Source organism: Scleropages formosus, chromosome 19, assembly GCF_900964775.1.
Source record: "Scleropages formosus chromosome 19, fSclFor1.1, whole genome shotgun sequence".
Lineage (NCBI taxonomy): Eukaryota > Metazoa > Chordata > Actinopteri > Osteoglossiformes > Osteoglossidae > Scleropages > Scleropages formosus.
Genome location: NC_041824.1, coordinates 13,194,256 through 13,217,847, shown reverse-complemented (window position 1 = coordinate 13,217,847; position 23,592 = coordinate 13,194,256). Strand labels below are relative to the sequence as shown.

Here is a 23,592-nt window from a genome sequence, read left to right as displayed (position 1 = left end):
CAGCAGTCAGTGTGACCTGTGGGTTACCCCTAGGTTCTGGGGTTGGGGTTTTTGGGTAATTTGTTCAGAAATTCAGCAGTAGCAGGTGATGCTCACCTGACTGTCACAACCACTCTTGCTTAGCGTGTTGCAGCCCAGGGTGAAGTCTTCTTCATCCCAGTTAGGGAAGATGGCGCTAGGTGGCCCACTAATGCAGTCCAGGTTGTTCAGGCAACGGTTGGTGGGCAGTTCACTCAAAGAGGGCAGGCAGCTGTGGGGACAGAGTAAAATACCACAAGTGGCTCAGGTCTCTCCTTGGGAAGAGGCAACACTCATGCCATCATTCGGTTGCCTTTACGAGAGGAGAAAACATGAAAACATTAAATCTCCCGCTGATACAGGTGGTTTCTGGGAACTTTCTCCATTTCATCCCAGACATGCAAAGTTAACAGACACTAGTCGCCCAGAAGTCATGCGAGGTGTTTGGTGCCAAGGTAACCGAGCGTGGGGAATGCGGGGACGGACTAGAACTGCAGTGGTTTGTTGCCAGTGATTGTCCAGTGGGATGAAAAATAAGGCACTTCCTGTAATAGGTGCCAGCCAATCCATCATGTGATCGGAGGTGCAGAGACTCAGCATTCATGATATGTCATTGAGCTGTGCCATGGAGAAGACAGCTCTGAAGGGCTCTGAGCCAGTGACGGGGTAGTGGGTTGTCAGTTGGTCATGGGATGCGAGCCTCAGATCCCCCTCCTGGCAGATGCCCTCATTGACCTGCCAAGCTAAGGCAGAGAGGACACACTCGGCAGCAGACGCCACACTGTGTCGAGACCTTCCCGGAGCAAGATATAGCTGTGTGGTCAGTTGGTCCTCGGCAGGGGAGGAGAAGCGCGTTTAGGAAGAGTGTTAAAAATGCCCCGGACACTAAATGCCGACGGCACCTTCTCACATCACGCTCCTGACACGTGTTTCCGACATCCCACAAACAAGGTCCCATCATGCTTGAATGAGAGCTGTCTGAGGTATCAGCGATGCCTTGCCACACGCACGGAACTGACCACTGGTCACTATTGGGGACCCCCTGGGGTACGGTAACAAGCAGCTCTCTCGGTTTGGAATCCTGCTATGATGCTGCCATCTGGTGTCTGACACATAAACTGAGCCCGGCAGTAAATTATAAATCTTTAAGTAAAGTCAAAAGAACATTTATCCTAATATCATGTTGCGGTGCACATGGGGAGTGTTGAATATACTCAAAAAACCTGATTGTGAGATCGCTAGTGTTTCATACATGTCCTTCAGGACCTTTGAGGATGCCACATTTTTATCTTTTCGCACTACATACCTCCTTTACATATCTACAAAATTACACCGAGACGTTCAATGTAACACTCGTTAATACCCTTCTTGTCCTGCATTCATTATTATGGTCATCATGGTCTTCTGAAACATTTTCAAAACAGAGCATGCGACCTTTACATCAGACAGACACCGAAGGATGTCTGAATGGGAACACGTGTGTGGGATTAGCTGCTGTGATTTAAAAAAAAAATTCTCCATAAAGGAAATTCATGTTATTTTTGGGAGAAATTGAGCGCTGTTTATCTTTGCTTATACACTTGGCTATGTTAAAGGTAATTGTATGATGGGCCTGGTGTGTTTACATGACTGGGGTGTCAGTTTGCAGGGTTTGCATATGTGCATGTAGGCGGCTGTGATGGAGGCTCGAAGTCGGGTGCGGGGTCTTACTTGCGTGGTGGCAGCTGCTCGCTCAGGGACTGCTGGGTGGCCTTCAGGTAACTCTGTCTGCGCGCGGCGCTTTTTGGCGAGGGTTTGGGGCTGCCCTCGGAGTCCTCGCTGTCCTCCAAATCCCCCATGGCCTTCACGTAGCTGCCACTCCGCATGCGTCGGCACGGGATCTCACTAGAGCCCCGGTTTCGGCCCACGGTGCTGTTCCATTCCCCTGCCTGCAGGATCCACACAGCCCTGATTAGAGCCAAAGGAAGCCCTGCTCCTCTTCTTATAAGTTACTTCTAAATAGTGTTTAACCGCAGAATACCTGTGCTGATTATCTGGACCAATACATTTGGATAATTATGAATAGTTTATGTAACGTATATTATTGCTACTGATTTCATTGCACACATTTACAAAGGTGAAGAAACATTAAGGTTATATGATGTAAATGTAAATGTAAACTATGACACTGAAGCATGACACTGCTGTAAACTGTGATAGTTCTTGTTGCCGTGCCTGCTGCAACAGCAGTAGCAGATTTAAAGAAAAAGCATTTGAGACATTACTAGGGTAAAGGGAGGTAAATTTAAGGATCAAATTCAAGACCCTGGTTATTGCCTACAGATGCATCAATAGAACTGCTCCCAGCTATTTACAGGAATTGATCATCCGTTACACCCCAGCTAGACCCTTTCGCTCGTCTACTTCTGCTCGCTTGGTGGTCCCGAGCACGAAAAGTAAAGCACGGAGGTTCTCGGTTCTGGCTCCTGTTGTGGTGGAATGACCTTCCCCTCTCACTCAGAACTGCTGAATCTCTGTCTACATTCTAGAAGGGTGTGAAAACGCACCTCTTCCACACTCACTTCACCCAAGATCTCTTAAGCTCGTGTAAAGTATAAATGTTCTTGCTCCATAACTTTATGATCATGCCCAGATAAGCCTTTACACAGCCGCTACTCCTGTATTGTATGTAAATGTTTGTGTATCTCAAAAAAGAGAAGAAGAATTGTAGGAAGATGATCAAGATTCGTCTATTCAGAGTTTTATGCAGCTACTCATGTGATGAACACTGGTGCATATGGCGGAAAGAAACAAACTAGCTGCACTTAAGAATCACGCGTCTGCAACTATGTCTCTCTTTCTCCTAATGTAATGCACAAATTGTATTTTCTCAGAGATGCACGTCGCTTTGGAAAAAAGCGTCTGCTAAATGAATAAATGTAAATGTAAAATTTACCATGTTTAGTTAGGCTAAACTCTACTGAACTACTGAACAACTAAAGGGAAGATCCATCCTTCAATCAGACTTTCGCTTGGCTTTTTACCTGCAGGTAGCGGGATGTCAGCTCCTGGTAGCAGGACTTGGACTTGAGAAGGGACTTGTCGATGGTGGCCGAGCCTTTCTGGCACACCAGTTTGGACTGGTTGAGATTCAAGGTGGACCAGGAGCCCCCCTTGATGAGCTTGCTGTCCTCGCCTGCACCATCCCCTTGCGTGGGCATGGAGAGCTGTGGGCAGGCCGGCAGTTTGAGGTCGTTGCTGCTCTTGGAGGCCTTCAGTGTGTGCTCACTGATGGTGTTGTAGCCCTGTGGGAAGTACTTTAGGGTTGCCTGGCTGTCGGGTACAGGGCGGCCCAGTGTCATCAAAGCCATGGGGGTACGGTAGCTGCCAGTGTCGTTGTCCAGGTTGTCCTCGGACCCCCAGAAACCCGATATATTGGTGCGGGGTCGCTGTTTGGTGCCCTCCGTCTTGGCCCTGTCTTTGCTCTTGCTGCGGCGGTTTTGTTTGCTGCTGTCGGCCCCTGCGTTGCCTGGCCGCCCGTTCACATTGCCCTTGACGGAGCTCTCCAGGGACTGCGACTTCGCAAACAGCTTCTGCACGGAGTGCATCAGGTAACGGATGCGTCCGGGGCTATCGCTGCGCTGCTTGGATGCACCGCTGCGGTGGAACTGCAATGTGCTGAATCCATCGCGCTGCACAGGCAGCTGCTTCTCAAACTGGTCCAGCAGGTTGGCCGGCAGCCGGTTGATTTTGCTGCCTGCTGAGATGGTGGCCGAGCCGCTGGTGATGATGGGTGCTCCCAAGCCCATGCCCATGCTCACACCCATTCCCATGCCCATGCCCATTCCCATGGACATGGAGGTGCCTAGGGTTGCTGTAGGGATGCCAGGCATGGAGCTGGGTGAGAAGTCAGAGTTGTAGTGGATGCGGGGGAAGGTGCTACTGTTGGACATTTGGTTGTTCAAGGGTAGCATGCACTCAGGAGGGAGGGAGCTGGGGCTGGGTTGGGGAAAGCTGTTGGGGTCCATGGTACCGTAATGGTCCATGGTGGGGCTTAGGAGGTAGGGGCTGCGGGGGTCTGTGGTCAGAGGATACATAGCCTCTGGTGGCCCTGACGATGGATCACAGGAGTCAGACAGGTGGCGGCTACGACTGGCTCCCAGCCCTTTCATGATGCCAGGGTATGCCCTTCAGAGCATCATCCCTGCTGGAGGGAGACTACAGCCCAGGCAGGTCCCCCCTGGAACAGAACAACACGGTGGGGTGACACACAACAAACAGCAAGGTTACACATGTGTGCAAATACACACCGCTAAACAGAGAGGCAAACATGCTTCTTTGAATCACTGCACAATGAAGGCCGGGGACTCCTTCCACCATTCAGGCACTGAAGCGGTACAATATTTTCTACGATGTTCCTTCGGTTGGAAAACAGCCGGTACCAGTCAAAGATAATCTAAAACTGCTCAAGTAAAAAAACCTAACCAAGCATGATACACAGTCACTTGAGAGCAGCCCAGCTGAGAAAGGCTTAGATGTCATGAGATCAGTTTCCCTCTGAGTTGAAGAATCCAGCCGTTTAGAAGTGAACCACTGCATGTTTTCTTTCGGAGCTGTAGCTGCAACTGCTCCTGGGAAATATTTATTCCAAATCACTCTGGGGGTCCTGAGGAGACCCCTTGAAGGAGCATCTCCATGGGGCAAAGGCCTTCAGCTCACTCGTTGGGACGTAGTCGTGAGGCATGAGATGATGTGATTTCGGTGAATCAGTACTGCTAACAGGTCCCTCTGGGTGAACACAGAAGTGGAGGTTAACAAGTTTTTGGTGCATGTTATGAGAACCTGCCCTCGTTGAGACCCATTCCGAATCGGCCTCTGTTTGCAAGAGGAGATTTCGTTCGCTTCCAGGTTCACAACTGGCCGCATCATCACCTTGAAGCCGTCAGGTTCCCCCTCCTGTTTCAGCCACAGTAAACTAGGAATGGAGATGGAGGAGATAAAAAGGAGATAGGTAGCCCTGGCATGTGGTAAAACATGAGTGCAAAGCTCTCTTCTGGTCCCATAGATGTAGGACTGCCTCAGCATCACAGGGGAGAGTGTCTGGTGGAGGAGGCCCGGTAAAACGCTACATGACGGAGAGTCTGGCACTAAGATGCCACCCCCATATTGGCTGCCCTGCTCATTTACATTTATTCATTGAGCTGATCCATTCCTATAAAGTGACTTACAATATTTAACCATTTAAATTACAGTATTTACCTGTTTATTGATGTATGGAATTGCTATTGAGTCGATTCTTAACCACAACATTTGCTCATGTGGTTTCCAAGGCAAGGGTGGAACAGATGTGGCTAATCAGCACTTTCTTCTGTCTATGTCTAGGGGGTGTGAATTGAACAAACCATGAGCTGGACTTGAACCCCACACCCAGTGAGCAGCTCTGGAACTGTGAGGTACTGGCTTTACCTGCTGTCCAACTGTGTCCCCATAGCATTTCTACAGCCAAGTAATTTCTACCTTGCTCAAGGGTATTACAGCAGGATGTGGGATTTGAACTCTGGTTCCATTGAGTGGAAAGGCAGCAGCTCTAACCACTATGCCCCCTTCTGCCCCTGCTAATCCTACTATTGCATGGCCTAACACACGAGAATGGGACTTACTGAAGCTACAGCATCAGGCCTGCACGCTTCCAGTGCCCCTCAGCTGCCTTCAGCGGCCTGCCATCATTCCAGGTGACCACTGGGCTGATCTTTTGCTGAGCACAATGAATTGGCCCATCAGCAGAGGAATTCGGCAAGAGGCGGCCATGGTACATGGAATAATATCTGAGCGCTGTCAGGTCTCCACCCCGTTCAAATTAGTCTCAGTTTGCCCTCGAGAAAGGCACCATTAAGATTCATGAGGTGTCACATCCAGGTGGAATTAAAACCCTCTCTCTTTAAAGAAACCATAATTCAGCAGGAAACATCTTCCTAGTGAATCATCAACGTGCTCCATCAATCCTTATCAGCGTACAGCTGGCTGCCATCTCCCCATTATTATTAATCTACAAACACATGTTCATTTCATATCATTATCAAACCAGCGGTGGTTCTTTAAATACCATCCCCATAAATAACTGAAGCGGCAGCTTTGAACCAAGTCTTGTGTAATATATACAGCACTAAATTCCCTCATCCAGTTTGGCTCCACAACCTAACTTAGCAAAGAGCTACAGGAAGTGCTGAAGGGTGAGCTGAATCAAAACACTTACGATTACAAGCTATGACTTGCCCTACAATCCTTGACATACAGCGCACAAATTATTATTCTATTATCCTTTTAATATTTTCATAATTTCCTTCTTGATTGTGTTTAATATTCACTTACACAAATCAATCAATCAAACAATCAATCAATCAATCAATCACATTTACTGAGCAGCAAAATTCCTTCTTGGTTTTGCCCTCTGAAACCAAAGTTCAAATGAAAATTGAAGGCAAAAACAGCAAAGGATGAGAGCCATCATTTACTGAGTCAGGAGTGCCCTGTATCCAGAGGCTCACCTACAGTTCTATTCATTGATCCATTTAGGCATCTGGACAGTTCAGTCATTTCTGGTCAAGTAACTCGCCGAGCGATAGCTCGACAGATAGATATTAATCCAAAAGGAAAGCCCACAAAGCTAGATCAGCATACCTACAACAAAGCTCTGATAAAAGCCAGTGGAATATACGTATAATATCACATTGAGACAAATGTAATAAAAAGCTGCACACACAGCTCAGTACTACTTGGACGATAAGAGGTCAGCTCTGCAGCGACAGCAAGAGCTCTCGGTATCACTGCGCCGCCTTGTGCCCCCGTCTCTTTGACCACTGTAGCCCAAAGTCTTCGGGGATCTGCCTAGATTTCATAGCCTTGGGGTTTAGGCATCTCCCAAAATTTCTGCATAGATTGTCTTCGGAAAAAGAGAATTGCAGGGGCAGTCCCTGTCTGGGGACATTCGGGACAGCGAGTGAAAGAAAAGTGTGCTCACTGAATTCACATCTGTTTCACACACTGATGCTCACAGCTGTGCCCTCATCTAGGGTTTGCTGGCATCACTTTGGTGTTAATACAGACACTCTTTCACACTGCATTGTCCCTAGATTACATTACATTGATTACTTCATTCAGCTGAGGCTTTTCTCCAAAGTGACTTACAGTGGCGCGGTGGTGCAGCGGGTTGGACCAGGTCCTGCTTTCTAGTGGGTCTGGGGTTTGAGTCCTGCTTGGGGTGCCTTGTGATGGACTGGTGTCCTGTCCTGGGTGTGTCCCCTCCCCCTCCAGCCTTATGCCCTGTGTTGCTGGGTAGGCTCTGCAACCCCGTATGGGACAAGCGGTTCTGAAAGTGTGTGTGTGTGACTTAAAGTGCTAAGATTCTTACAATTATTCCCCTATTTTTCAGCTGAGTAATTTTTATTACTTGACCAATGTTAGGGTAAATACCTTGCTCAAGGGTACTACAACCAGAGGTGAGGCTCCAAAGACAGCAGCTCTAACCACTATGCTACCATCTGGCCCTATGAAATATGAAGCTCCTTTCGTAAAGTGCTTGGTGAAGATTGGTGGATTCTGAAAACAGGAGCGCCATGGACTCATCTACTGAGACAGCTGGTAGTGGAGTGGTTACAACTGTTGCCTTTAAACCCAAAAGGTGCTGGTACCTGTCTTAAAATTGCTGCAGTAATATTACTTACCATGTATAAATCTGAAAATACACACACACATTTTCAGAACCACTTGTCCCTTACGGGGTCACGGAGCCCACCCGGCAACACAGGGCATAAGGCCGGAGGGGGAAGGGGACACACCCAGGACAGGACGCCAGTCCGCCGCAAGGCACCCCAAGCAGGACTTGAACCCCAGACCCACCGAAGAGCAGGACTGCAGTCCAACCCACTGCGCCACTGCGCCACCGCACCCCCCTCAATCTGAAAATAACTGTAAGCAAACTGACATCATAAGTTGCTTTGGAGAAAAGTGTCAGCTAAATGAGTAAATGTACTGCCTTACCCCCAGAAATTAAATTTAAAAAAAAGGTATCAGGCTTGATTACCAGCATGGCTTCTTCCTTCTCTCCAATTTGCATCCATTGTAGATGTAAGAGCAGCACACACGGAAGGCTGACATGAGTCAAGGGGCCCCTGGCACAGGGGAGCAGCTGTCTGTCTGTCAGCACAGGGAGGGGAGTCCTTGTGTCACCTTGCGTCACCTTGCCACCAGGGGTGGTTGGCGCAGGGCTGCAGTTCCCTAGGTGGCCACCAGGCAGTGCTAAGGATCCAGCAGCATCAGCTGTGACGGCACACTTATACACACACACACACACACACACACACACACACACACACACGTACGTACACACACAGAGTCTGAAACCGCTCATCCCATACGGGGTCGCGGCGAGCCGGAGCCTAACCTGGCAACACAGGGCACAAAGCTAGAGGGGGAGGGGACACACCCAGGATGGGACGCCAGTCCGCCACAAGGCACCCCAAGCGAGGCTCGAACCCCAGACCCACCAATGAGCAGGCACAGGCCAAGCCACGCTTATATTTACATTTATTTACACTTACAGTAATTACATACCTGGGAAGATGAAGGATGGTTTTTAACTTCATAACAGCTAAGCACTAATATTCTCAGCAAGTGAATTAATTACAGATTCAAATGAACATCTTTCTGCAGCTCCCACAGTTGTATGTTCCTTAATTCAATAATCAAATCATTGCATTCATGTCTTGGTGGATTTACGTTTATTCATCTAGCGGACGCTTTTCTCCAAAGCACTTTACACTATTAATTCACCTACAATTATTCACCCACTGGTACAGGTGGGTAATTTTTACTGAAGCAATTTAGGGTTAGTACCTTGCTCAAGGGTACTAGAGGTAAGATTTGAACCTGCAATCTTCAGGTCCAAAAGGAAATAGCTTCAGCCACTATGGCACCAGCTGTCCCTCCAGGTTTGAGGAATGTTAAGCTGTTTTTGTAATTAGCAATAATGCTTAAGAGAGAAGAAGCAACTATTTTGCACATTTGATCCATCAAGTCACTTTGCATGGTTGGAGTTCATGCCTTTACCCTCTAGCTAAGCAGAGCAAGTAACGGTACATCCTGCCAAATACTGACACCAGTTTCATTTTTTTCCTTTTTTCTTTCCTCGTTTTTTTTCCATTTGGTTGCATTTGCTGTTGCACACAGGTTATTCACAGAAAAAACACTCAGCACTCTTGGCCTTGCGGTGAGAGGTCAGCCAAGCACTAATAGGTTGGAAAAGGAGAGGATGGCAGCGATGTATATTTCATTTGCTTCATTCGTCTCCCATGGGAAGTGATAGTTATTCTTTGCTATGTATGCTTCTACTCTTCCACATACATGCCCTGGAGGGGTGGACACCCACTGGCACTTGGACCCCCAAATGTTTATTTTTCTCCCTTGCCTTTTGGTTGGGAGTTTTTGGATTGCCGGGAGGGTGTATAGGCAAGAACAAGTGCCATGAAGGCTGGGAGGGCTGGCAGCTCCAGCATTTACCAATTTACCAGTTATAATAATAGTTTACAAGTTGTTATAGCCCTTCTCTGAGGATTAGAGAGGAAACACTGAATGATGGCGCAATCACTAAGCGAAGAAGAACCCTGACCTTCATGTCCCCAGCTCCTCGGTAGGTTTCCATTCTGTTTTTCTTACATGGAATTTTACAGTGTGTATGTTTTTTTTTTTTTGTGCTTTTGAAAGTTTGAACGAGGACCCAGACTTCTGGACTTCTCAGTAATGAAATTTTCACTGTTACAAACTTTTTGGCAGAATATTTCTTATTTATTTTTTAAAAAAGAGCTAGCGCACCGAATCAAATTGTGCACCAAAGCTTCTCCTGATTTGTCGACAGATATGCGAGTGACAGAGAGAGTGTGTTCCACTGATGTATGTATGAGTGACCCAGTGTAAGTAGTGTATCTAGCAGTGTAAGTCACCTTGGTGAATAAGGTGTGTGGGCTGATAACACTAGAGTTCACTGGAAGTTGCTTTGGAGAAAAGTGCCTGATAAATATATATATATACACATACATATACACACACTTACTTTCAGAACCGCTTGTCCCAAACAGGGTCACGGGGAACCAGAGCCAACCCCGTAACGCAGGGCGTAAGGCCGGAGGGGGAAGGGGACACACCCAGGACGGGACGCCAGTCCGCCACAAGCGGGACTCAAACCCCAGACCCACCGGAGAGCAGGACTGTGGTCCAACCCACTACGCCACTGCACCCCCTGCCTGATAAATAAATAAATGTAAATGTACTGTATGTGTCTTTTGTGTGTTCACATGTGCTTACTGTTCAGTAGTTTACTGTTGCTGTAAATTTACAAGTTATTATTGCCCTTCTCAGGATTACAGTCGTAAAAAAATTAAATTTCTGCCTTAAATTAATCTTTGTTAATTTCCTTCTCGATTGCATTTAATATCTTGTCATCGTAATGTTTTGATGACTGTTTCTCGAGACTGTTTTTAAATGTTTGGAGGGTGTATGTGGAAATATTTGGCCATGTCCATAACGTCAGGCAACACTTAATTTTTTCCCCATTTAAAATAATGGGAAAGGACCTCCTGGTTTTCAAACTCTTGGTGTACAGACTGTTTCCAGGAGTGCATAGGGTCTGTATAGTGAGGGATTGCTGTACTGAACTGATGTTGGGCTGCTGGCCCAATTCGTGTTACATTTCACAAAGAAATTTTTCGAATAACAAACCAACACTTGTTTCCAACTGGCCATAAATCGAGGACCCCTGTATCATGAACCAGGAAAGTTATACATTTCTGCCACCATTTGTGGTGTACTTTTAACCATTTCACACTTTTGGATCAGTTTGATTCCCTCCAAGTAATTTGGGTAAATGTACCTCCTTTCCAACCACTCCCTCGAGCTCTCATCGTCTTTGGAGCTTTGCAGCTAAGGAGCTTATCAAACCATTTCCTCAAAACCAGGAACGTTCTCGAAAGAATCAGTAGTTCAAAAGATTTTCACTTACTGCAGCACAACATGCTGTGGTCTGGCCTGAAGTGCATGTCTTACAGTCGGGCAGTGGGGTAGGCCAGTGCCTTTGTCATTGGGATGGTAATGCTTGCAGACTGTGGCAAGGTCTCTCCAGACCATCTCTCAAGGTTCTCTCATGACTTGCACTCAGAGGAAGGTTGCAGAAATTGCTATAATGGTTAACTGATGAGATGGAGAAGAAAGGCCTTGTCCTCATCCTGCAGTCCAACTGCTTATTGAATTCAAAAGTTCAGGCTAAGTGAAGCAGAAAGCACAGCCTTGAAGTGTTCTCTTGGTTAGTGTGTATCACTAATTCCTCAACACTAACATTACATCTCCCCCAAAGGCTTTCATTTTAATCTGAAAAATAAAAAGTTCTCTCCTCTTTAGCAATGTTCATTCAGCATTTCCTCATCATCTGTTCATCTCTCCTTTCCTCAGCTCTTGCACAACCTTCTTGAAATTACATAAAGCTGCAGGAAAGCTGGTTCATTCTGTAAGGAAGTGAAGGAAGGAGGGGTATTTGATCTACAGCGGACTACACTGTTATTACCACACTGCAAAGTAGCTGTATTAATCTGATGTGCAGTGATGCATGGGTGGCATCGTGGGGTGAGATACTTTGAGAGGTTACAGCAAAGACTTCCATTACTTTGCAGCTACTTGGCTCACTCATGTTCACCATCTGTCACTGTATCTGAAGGACATGAGAATGAGAGAGAAGGAAGAGGTGGGAGGGGTTACCTTCGGGATGGTAAGTTAGACAGTGTGAGATGCTGTGAAGGCAAACTATTCATCAGTATCCTGAGGCTGTCTGTTTTTCTACTGAAGCTTCCTGTGACTTGCAAGTTGGCTACCCGTCCTCTTGAGTGTGTACCCAGCAAATACTCCTTCACTACAAGGTCCATCTGGGAATGGACAGGTACATCACTCTACTAGTTTTGTCTAGTCTACAAACTGTTTAAAATGAGTGCACCTTTCAGTTTTGGACACACATCTTCCACAGCTTCTTACGCTCGTAAAGCAAGAGGTCTGCCTTGCTGAAATTCCCCATGGAAAAATACTGCAGAACTTCAAGGGCTGAGGGCAGATCACTTGGGTCACCATCTCAGCTGCCCTGAACCATGAGTGTGTTCAAACTGCATTGCAAATGAACATCCCACTCATCTTTTGCATTCCAGAAAAACTTTCTCATGGCCAGTAAGTCAGCAAACTGCTGTGCTCTTCTGCTACCTGCTACTTTAGTGGAGGACTGCAGTTCAATTGACAGTGAATCAATATTTTTTGTTGGGCAACTATGGCTCCATTTTCAAAGAATGGACTTCATCAATACATGAGCCCAAAACCCTACTTTCCACGCAATCCATAAACTCCTCGTGCACATCCCTAGGTATGCTTCTTCTCCCAGATCTCCCTGGGTTGCGTTGCCCAGCCAGGGGATCGCCCACAGTGCTGAGTGGCTGGGGTGTCCCATGGCATCAGCTACGCTCTATGGTGTAACACCCCCTCCCTTTATTCTAGGATGCATAGACGCATGCTGGCTATGACCCACTTTCTAAAGTTTGCCATCGTTGCTCAGCAGCTTCGCGTCGTCTCCAAAGAGACTTCCTTCTTAAGGTGCTAGAGGACGCCCACTCTACATGAGCATGTTCCAAGAGCACTGCCTCCAAGTTGACCGAGCACTCCAGCAGATATTATCTTGCTCTGTGAAAGATTCCTCACTGAATATTAAACAGACACAGTGACTGTACGCATTGTTATCTTACATTGTTTTATTCATTCAACTGACGCACTTATCCAGCATGACAGTCAGGCATACTGAAATAAGATCCAATCACAGCAAACCTAAATACTGCAAAATGATTAGTCATAAACATGAAATATACTGCAGTGACCCAGTTTGCTCCTTCTATTCAAAGGGTGGATGGTGGATTTGTGAAATTGTTGCTTAGCTGACAAGTCCACCCAACGTGACTTATACTCTATGAGCTGTTATACAGCTGATCATATTTAATGAGGCAATTCAGTATAAGTGTCCAACTCAAGGGTACTACAGCAGTAGCAGGGAGAGGAGCTTGAATGGACAACGTACAAGTTATAAGCCTATGTGATTAACTGCTACTCTACCTGCTGGCCAAGGTATGTACGGGAGAGCAGGTTAGAAACTGATGTCACACGATGTCATATGTCATACTCTGTAATATGTGTTAAAGCATTCAGACTTGAAAGACTTGGGTTTGATTCCCATCTGCTTCTGTTGTACCCATGATCAAGGTACTTACAGTACTGTACCTTGAATTGCTCTAGAAGAATAACTTTGCTGTAAGCAGCTGTACTGTAAATCAATGTAAGTTGCTGCAGAAAAGTGTCAGCTAAATAAATCAATGTAATTTCTGATACTTGTGATGTAAACAGGCTCCTTCTCTTCTTATCCAAACCTTTTGGAATGTGTGGCAATGTCACAGACTGGGACGGCACAGACAACAACCAGGGCAACGCTACTACGGACGACTACAGATGACTGACCGCTTGTGTCTCGCTCTTGCTCTGATGTGTGTCCACACAGATTCTAGGCCACACGCCTCAGACTCCAGCTTTTTTTGTGGACCATTTAGCCACTGACACGGAATGCACTTTATAAGCAGCAACTGCCCTCTGAAGTTGTGTTTATTCTGAAAAGCGCTTGACTGCATGTCTGTTTAGACAGCCCTGACATGCCATAGACCTCATCTAATGGGTGCCAATCAAAGAGCTTCCCATCACATGTGCCAAACACATGTTCTGACTTAGAGCACACCTTCGTGGACACTGGTGTGCATTAGTACTGGAATAATGGGACGGGATAAATGCCCCTGGGGATGGTGGTGTGACATACGGACCTGCTGCTCTGTGACGGACCAAACGGTTGTTTGCCAGTGTTTAAAACAGGGAGAGCTCTGGGAGAAACAGTTCACTGTGGGAGAGCTGCTGTGTAGCCAAGGAGAAGCAGCAGAAGGAGATCAGTGCCCTCCCCATCACCCACCACACACTACCAGCTGTCCACTGGGGCCATTTAATCAGCATACAGCACAGCTTCCCCAGACCCAGCATGTGTACCCACTCTGCTGTGTGCCTTTTCTTGTTGGCGCATGGAAAGGGCACTTTCTCATTGTTTGCAGCAACACCATGGGCTGCTGCACGGATCCACATGCTCGGAAGACCCATCCAGCACCGCTGTCTTTCGGTGAGGCTCGGAAATGACTGCAAGACTAAAAACCCGTTCCCAGCTTTTCACGCTTTTTTTTGGGTGTTATGTATACATTTGTGAACCTCCCAAAACGCCTGATCTCATTCCTGGCACCAGCCTGCTGTGACAGCCGTGACAGGAGATTTGCACAGCCTCAAGTGGAGGACCAAGTGCTTTGCCGAGGCGGGGCTGCACCTTCATGTGGTGCTGCGTGTCAGTGGAAGGTGGGCATAGAGCAGGAAAGCGAGGAGCATGAGCCCCTTGCTGCATGGATAGTCTTACACTGATCTGCCCGACTAAAGCGCTACCATGGACAGGCGAATTGATGCTTGGTTGTACCACAGCACCAATTTCCTCTGGGAGGATAAAACAAGGACTTCTCTGCAGGATAAAACCAGAATTAAAGAGTCAGCCTTCAGCCTACCAAGTCACCGTCCTCATACAAAGGTGTCAAGGAAGCACATCTGGCAGAGAACCTGCTAAAGAGCAAATTCGTACATCTCTTGATAAGATGTTGCCTGACCTGCTATCTTCAGAAGGGTTTAGCGTAAAAACTTCTCCACTGCAAGAATCTGTGAGCGCTCTGCTGCTCCTAAAGTGTCAGTGGGCATGGGTGCTGCGACCTGCACTTGGGCTCACTTCGCCCATTCAACAGAGCCCCACTGTAGAGGTTCTTTTGGTTTTTCCAGCCATGCGGAAAGCAAGGGGTTACTGCCACATGGTTTCGGGAAGTGTAGCTAAAGTGAAGCCCCTGAAGTGTCCTTTTGGTTTGCATCTGATTCCCAGCAGATCAAGAGTACTGTGACTGGGCCACAGCTTCCCGGTATGATTTAGTGATCAGGTGGTTGGAAAGACAGACAGTATCCCAACATACCTTGAAAGCGCCACCCTGACGGTATATTTTCCCGGTCTATTTTACACAGAATTCTGACACAGTACACAGCAAACACTCAGCAATAACATTTGCATGTTTTTCAGTGTGTGAATAAAGTCTGTCCCTGCATACATCCTCAGTGTTCATTAAAATTCAAGTCACAGTTGTTTGATGTATCTGAACATGTTTCTTTGAATGCAGCGATTAATTGTTAAGAATTAATACAGTCTCTTTTGTACACTGTTTAAGGGTAGGATGGAGGAATAATTTATGATGGATGCTTTTACATATGTTACGGTTACAAAGGTCACCGTAGGTTATTTGCATCGCTTTGTGTGGCTACATTAGTGACATTGTTGTAACTGTGTCATTCAACTCAGACCTGTCTTGTGTGCACCACGATGCTTTTTTAAATTTATTTGAGCTTGTAATTAATAAATAAGAACCGAACTGTTCATTCGGTGTATTTCATGATTCACTGATCAATCTACTGAATGAATTTCAGTACAAGCTATATTGAGCTTGTATTTAAAGACCTTTAGTGTGTATTGGGGGGGTGTGGTGGCGCAGTGGGTTGGACCAGGTCCTGCTCTTCAGTGGGTCTGCGGTTCGAGTCCCGCTTGGGGTGCCTTGGTGCCTTGCGACGGATTGGCGTCCCGTCCTGGGTGTGTCCCCTCCCCCTCCGGCCTTACGCCCTGTGTTACTGGGTAGGCTCCAGTTCCCTGTGACCCCGTATGGGACAAGTGGTTCTGAAAATGTGTGTGTGTGTGTGTGTGTGTGTGTGTGTGTGTGTGTGTGTGTGTGTGTGTGTGTGTGTGTGGTGTGTATTACGGGGGTGCAGCGGGTTGGATCCTGCTCTCCAGTGGGTCTGGGTTTCGAGTCCCGCTTGGTTTGCCTTGCAACGGACTGGTGTCCCATCCTGAGTATGTCCCCTCCTCCTCCAGCCTTGCGCCCCGGGTTAGGCTCCGGCTCCCCGCGACACCGTATAGGACAAGCGGTTTCAGATGGTGTGTGTGTGTAGTGTGTATTGCTGAAGGAATAGCTGTAAAAGTTAAATCATAACTAAATGTACACTGTACTGCAGATGCAAGTGTTTTCCTTTTGCTTTGAGAGGACACAAAGGAGCACTATTTTAAACTATTCTTGCTTGTCTGCAAATTGTACAGGGACCAGTATTAACTTTCAGTCTGTGTTTCTGGCTGACGTATTTTTAACCAATATCCCCAATTTCTGGTTTATTCTGTGGATTCAAAGAAGATGGCAATTTCTTCTAAAGCCTTCCTGTCTGCCTTGCTCTTCCATTAGACCCCACAACTGGCTACAATGCTATACTATGCATTCCTTTACCCTGTAAAAAGCATTCTCAAGCCATTTGAATGCTGGTGTATTCCTCAACACAAGATCTGTTTAATCCCATTGAAAACCTACGGCAAATCCTTAAATAATGTGTCCGATTAACATGGTTTGAATGGACCATTTATTCAATAAAAAGCTTGATCAGCCCTAATTTATTTACAAGATCATTTCAAATAAAATCAAGATTCCAGTTGTGCAAAGGAGTTGGAGTACGAGTGAGAGGTGGGTGGGGATGAGGGTTAGGTTGGCACAGCTCAGGAGGATTTCAGAGCAGAGTACAGCTGAGATCTCAGCAGTTAGCCTCAGATGTGTGATCCAGGGGGCAGAGGTCTTTGTAAGCTCATCGCTTTAGCCCACGGAGAGGATGGTAGGAGCCCTGTAGATCCAACATTTCCCTCGACAGCTGCTGCACACACATCTGCAGGCCCTGCTTCTCTCCCACATGTGAATCTCAGCTTGGCACGAAGCGTGAACACAAAATGCAGAATTACAGCAACATAATGTCAACCGGCTTGAGCAATGACAAGCACGCAGGAATTTAGATGTTTACAAAACCATTGTCCCAGCAGATGCATATGCAAGTAAGCCTCAGAGAATATATCTCCCCCTGTATGTTAACAACATAGGAATGAATAAAAAACACCCCTCAACCTGGTGCCGATCACTATTTAAAAGAGGCTGCCTGCAATATGGTTTTGACTGCGTAGGCATATGATGCAGTTATGTGAGGATAGTGCAGGTATGGAGGTGGGAATGGCCAAATTACATCAGACATTTGATCAGTCTGAGTTTCAGAAGTTTTGGGGAAGCACAGGATGTTGGGGAGATGGGAAATGGCATAGATGATTGCTGTGTGTGCCAAAGCAAAAACGTATTGATCCCCGGCCCGGCCACCGACTGACTCATCACGGCGGCAGCGTTTTGGAGGGGAGTCCTCTGTTAAAAGTTGGCTCATATCTCTGTCATCAACTAATACAATGCAAGGCGAGACGAAGGAGTTCTAATCAGGAGGGAGCTTTTGATATTCTGCCCACCTGTAATTCTGACAAATTGACTTGCTACCACAAAGGAGTCCCTGAAAGCTTATTCATCGGTTTCATGATACACACCGGTACATTTAGGCCTGGAAACAGACTCAGCTGTTTGTGAACAACACGAAGTTCTGGTATCCAACTATGAGGTGGTGAACTGTGACCACACTTGGGCAGGTCCCTACTGCCTGCTCCCAACTTAACAGGTTAATAATGTAATGATATCCAGCAGCTGCCAGCTGAAGCTTCATAAACCTGGACATACTAAGGCAGCTGGTTGTAGAAGACTGGTACTTCTTGAGAGAGTGTTGTTGGGAGCAGGATGGAACCCAAGAGCAGGCCCATTGTCATTCTTCTGGTGGCCTTTTTTAATGGCTGTTCCCCGGTGTTTCTGTTTAAGATTGCTTTGCAAGTACCTGTCTTGTTTGGCCTTAAAGTGGCCAACTCCTCCTTTCAGTTTATAAAGACTCTTGGAAAACTGGCTGTGCAATGTGGCCACCTCCATCCTACACCATGCCACACAGCATTCAGAAATTAATCATAGCTCAATAAGGGTGAGGCCCCATGGAGAGAGTGGTGAAGGGGTTGCACAGTTTGAAGCTAGCACTGTAACTGGAGAGATTTGCTTTGTTCTCAACAACTTTTGTGAGCTCTGGGCTCCCAGCATGAAGCCACCAACATCATACGGTCTTTGGACTTGTCTTCACAAAAAATAGATGCTCTATTACTAACTCATTCCATAACTTAAAAATCAATAAAACAAAGTTTTTTACTTCCCATGGCTCCACTCAGTGGAAATGATGATGGATGGTGTAGGCTGCATTGAAATGGTTCTTTACAGACATGTCTTAGCAGTGTGGCAATGGTAAATGTGGTACTTTGGGGAGTTAGTTTGATGTACAATGGCAAAAGGTGTGCTGTTCTCCCCTAACCCTCCCCTAACCCTAACCCTATCCCTCCAGCTCTTTGTTAAGCCATGTGATCTGAGAGTTCCCAGTTTGAATTACACTCTTCCTTTAGATGCACCAGTTGCTCCGCAATTTCTGAACACAACTGGGATATGAAGTCTATTTATTGCTTTACCACTCAGTCACAATCTATTAAAGTCACACAACACAATGACTTAATGCGCTGGATGATCTTACCTTTCTCTGTATTGAGGAGAATAGCAACCATCAAAATGATCATCCTGCCTAAAATTAATTTATTTGAAATGATTCCCACTCAAAGTACTACTTGCTGGTTCTATTCCCTTGACACAATAATAAACCAATTTTACTGGAAAACAAAAAGCTCTGAATTAAACTTATTACTTTACAGAAACATGAAGGTCAGGAAGGACTAGAAGCAACCAAGTCTTACCGCTACTACCAGTTACAATACGTCACTAATCATCGTAGTCAACAGAACAGTCTTTGGGCAGAAATAGAGCAGTCAGGGTGAACTCTGTCTTGCAATAAGAAATGTATTATACTATTAATAAACCACATGGCTGTTATAAGAATTTGATACAGTAATTTCCATGGCTTTGACAGCCTGGTGGAAAATCAGCAAATTGTTGGGTCCACAGCGACACCTTGCAAATACACTCCACTTTGGCACAGCCCTGACTTTTGAATCAACAATAAAACAATTTATGTCAAAGACTGTGAACAGAAAGGTTTTACAATTTGAGCCACATATTTCAGAATAATGACTTCATAACCTTTAATGAACTTGTTCGAACACATGATGCTAGCGAAGAACAATACCTACACTGCCACCAGTTAAAATTGCTCACTAAGTCCAAAATTCACAAATCACACAACTTATAGCCACCTTGGTTAACAGAAGTAATCCATTATTGTTGAATACTGATTCAACAATATACCTTCCAGTGACAAGAAGGGAAAGAGACTTGGTTACTGAGTTCTGGAAACAAATCTGCATTTGACTCTGCCCAGCAGTACAAAGTTTCTGGCAGGCTGTTATTACTAGAATGTCTGTTTCTGAGTCACAGAATTCCACAATCTCCACTTCTATGTTTACTTAGATCTCCCACAGTTTAATCCACTGATTAATAACCTACGAAAAATACTTATTGACTTTACTGGCACTCAAAAAGAAATTTTATTGAACTGATTGTTTGTAACAGGAGAAGCCAGTGTATTTACTCATAACCGCTCCAATAAGAACACCCTATAAATGATTTATACAAACTTAACAAGTCGTCCTAGACAAAAGTGTGAACTCAATAGAGGGTAATAATTATAAATAAAAAAAGACTGGTGTTGCTAACATCATCACAAATAAGCACCGTTTATTCCTGGACTGCAGATGCAGGTGTTTTTCTTTTGGGTTGTTGGCTGCGTGGTGGTGTTGTCAAAGAACTGAGATGCCAGGCAGCATGATAAAAAATAGCTTGGGCTTATAACCAAAGAATGCCAAGGCATTTATCTGCCTGGCATTTATTATTTACTGTACTTAGCGCTCTCTATCCAAAGTGACATAAATAAGTAACAGTTTTACATCTCTATTCAGTTATACACATGGGTGTTTCAAGTGATCTACTTTCTTAAATGTAAATGTAAATGTATCTTCAAGAAAGTACCTTTTGTTAAGGTACAACAGTACTTGCACTCCCTGGCCTTAGATGCACAAAGATTAGCTACCATTCCACAAGGTCGCACCTTTTTGGACTCCTGGTGCAGTAATGGATGGATGTACTGACACCAGCATCCAATGCACAAATTCCTTCTCCAAATTACATAAGTTCTCCTTCTCAGCAAACTTCCCTGTAAATATTTAATATTGTTTTTCACCCTCCTCACTGGAAGAAAGATGAGCTAAGTTCCACGTTTAAAGAAAGGATTGAGATGAGCTGCATATTTCATGATCTCACATTCGTAGCTCACTTGATCTTTCCATCTGTCAGCCAGCTGCTGATGTTGGTGTTCGTGGGTGTGTGTGATGGGGCCTTAGGTTCAGCTACTGCACAAGGATGTAACCTGTTCAAGCGCTGTCTGCAAAACCAGCAGCTCTTTCGTGGATCTTCTATAGCTCACAGGAACCATCATCCTGTGGAACACACTGGACCTCTTCACCAATGGCCTGACACCTCATCACCCGCATACGTATGGTGTTCCTCAAAGCTCTTTATCACCTCTGGGTCATAAGCTGCACTATATGTATTTGCTGTGGACCATCTGCATTTAGTGCTGGGCAGGGAGTTTCCTGTTCCTTCACAGCATTAATCACAACGGCACAACCTTCAGAAATGTACAGATTCATCTCCGTCATGGACACCCGCATCTTCATCAAAAGCTATAATTCCGAATTTTCTTCATATCATTCGCACAAAGAAGCGCCAACAAATTCCAGAAATACTATCAATATCAATATCCCCTTTAAATTAAATCCTTATGAATTGTCAGTAGAAAAGGGTTAGCGGCCTGGTGTGGTATCTTCTAGTTACACTGAAATATATGGGATTTTGTGTGTGTGTGTGTGTGTGTGTGTGTGTTTGCTTGTTTTGAAATGAGTTGTGCCGAGTTTCATTACTCAGTCAGAGCTCCTGCTGCTTTGGTTATTAACATCAACAAGCACTGACTGCTGTTACAGAATCCTGGGCATTACTACCTCTGCATGAAAACACACATTCATTAAAGAGAATTAGCAGCAATTTGCAGGATGATGGCGATGTGGTATTCTGTCAATAATGTTCATCCACCTGTCGAATGATGTTGAAAAGGACAGCTTAATTTTCATGTTTTGCAAAATTCCCATGGTGCATCCAAGAAATGGCTGTTATTTCAATGGTGTGATGTGTTTTTAAAATACACTTAGAATGCAGGCCTATTGCACTTATTATGGGTAGCAATGTTACATTCCTCTGTGGAAATTATTGCTGGCTACTGTTTTTAGAAAACCAGGCACAGAGGTATTATGTAGCTTTCTTTTTAAGCTACCAATTAAGGAAAAGTATCTTTCATGGGATTATTATGAAAGTTCTGCGCAGAAGGAGTACCTCTTCTCAGGGTACATATAGTGACTGAGTCTGTTAGTCACCCCCCTGGTTATTTCTTACTATCGACTATGGATAGATTGTAAGTATCATCGACTCATAGCGACCACACTTGTGGTTTCCAAGGCAAGACAGGAGCAGAAGTGGTTTTCCAGCACCTTCATCTGTGCACGTCTTGGAAGGTGCAAACAGCGGTGTTGAAAATTTTAATGAAATTTAATACTAGTCAAAAGAAATTAAATTTAATACTTAACATTATAGCCTAGGGTCACAAAAAACAGAAGCAGACAGTAGCCTTTTAGCCAAAATGACCTGCACCATTTTGTTCTAAGTCTTCGCCGGGTGTGTTATAAGTGTGTTAAACGGCTGCGGTTAGCTTGGGGAGCAGGACTCACGTTGGCAGCACATTGTCGGATTGCAGCGGTCCGGGGAGAAACGGAGCGCTCCTGTCAAGCAAACAGAAGGAACGTTGTTAAAAGGCTCTCAGGGTGTCTACATTTACATTCACGGTGTAATTGTGAACACCAACAAAGCAATTTCCTGCTCCAGTGAATACAAGAGGCCCAGTGGAAAGCATTGTTACCTATTTGCGGTAGCAGCTGGGTCGTCATCTATTCAAAGGATGCGGCTTTAAAACAATAATTTCTCAACCAAAAATATTTTCCATCTTAATGGTTGTTTTCCCTTACTATTAGTACAAAAAGTCATAACAGAAGTACTTGCGGCTGAACTAATAGCTGATTTTGGAATGTTAACATTATTGACTGTAAATATGCAAGAACAAGATTTGACAAAAGAAGAAAAGCACATCATCCTTTTCAACCCTTAAAAAGAAACACAATTCTGATTTTGATTCTTATTCTAACACGGAAATATTTCCACTAGACAGGTCTCGTATTAAAATGATTTAAAATTCATTTAAACAAAGTGTTTTCCTAAACTCATTAACACATCTTTAGAGAATATAGCTGTTGACATGGGATGTTACAAACATTTACAATGGCTGTGGTGCTGACAAACATGAATAATGAGTAGTGAATTAAGCTCTGACATAAATAGCTCTGTCTCAGGGAAACTGACTCAGGATGATAAAGAAATACGAGTGAATGGAGGTGCATATCATCGCGCACATCTTGTTTATGTCTTTCAAAGAAGAGTCTTCCCATGTTCCCACATAAACCTAGGATTTCACATCTGCTGCAGATAACAAATATTTGATAGTACAAATTGGTGTAACTTTCTTTACTGGTGCGTCTCAAGCACAGCCTCCCTGCTGCCTCCATCATACAACACAATGTGCAGAACATGAAGAGACCCAAATATTGTCTTTATTTTTATCAATAAGATGCTTTTTCTAAAGCAAGCTGCAGAGGACTAAGCAGAATGTTCCTCTGGACTTAATGGCACAGTTCGTTGAAGGGCCACAAATATGCTTAAGATGAAGAACTCGGCAAATTGTAATCATAACTGAATCCTTGGTATCCTTTTAAAATTGTGTGTGACATCTGCCTCTTTTTTCCTCAAAGAGCTTCATTACACACTGAGCTCATTAGGGCAAAATGAAATGAGAGCTGAGAACCTGTTCACTGCTGGGGGGAACATATTTTTAATGAGGTTTATAGTGCATGAGCATATAGTGCCACTAGGCTGCGTGGGATAGGGGGTGTTGTGGGGGTCTCCCAGACCTCCTGCAGATCTCTCTTCCCGCATGAAGATCTGACTGTCTAGAAGGGGCAATAATGCAAAACACAAGTGAGAAACTTTCAAGGTCAGACACATCTCTAATTAAGAGCTGTTTTTTTCCTTCTACTGGCAAATCCGTATACCAGGGTTCATATGGATCAATGAAAAGGAAAAAAAAAAAAAACATGCTCTTGAAATTTTCATTCCCAGCATTTATAAAGATGTTACAGCAATTCAACCCAATGTCACGTCCACACCCACAACTCAACCGACAGCACCTGATTAACTGCTCACCCTTTAAAAGACCCTCCTCAGCTCCCACACCTTTACGGAATCTCGTCAGAGACAACCGCGGTCCTTCATGACA

General features: G+C 45.2%; 1 protein-coding gene across 2 annotated transcripts in view; it reads right to left on the bottom strand.

The window, feature by feature from the left end:
* LOC108939110 (disks large-associated protein 4-like) overlaps positions 1-23,592 on the bottom strand; it is a 135,586-nt gene that overhangs the window by 26,069 nt on the left and 85,925 nt on the right. The window contains exons 2-5 of one of the 2 annotated variants that reach the window (XM_029246327.1): positions 21,938-21,988; positions 3,042-4,237; positions 1,729-1,946; positions 97-250 (exon numbers count right to left, since the gene is read on the bottom strand). In XM_029246327.1, the coding sequence (XP_029102160.1) occupies positions 97-250; positions 1,729-1,946; positions 3,042-4,169 (1,500 nt within the window). In that variant the 5' untranslated portion in view covers positions 4,170-4,237; positions 21,938-21,988. The remainder of the gene's footprint in view (positions 1-96; positions 251-1,728; positions 1,947-3,041; positions 4,238-21,937; positions 21,989-23,592) is intronic. The other variant, XM_029246328.1, reaches the window with a different exon arrangement.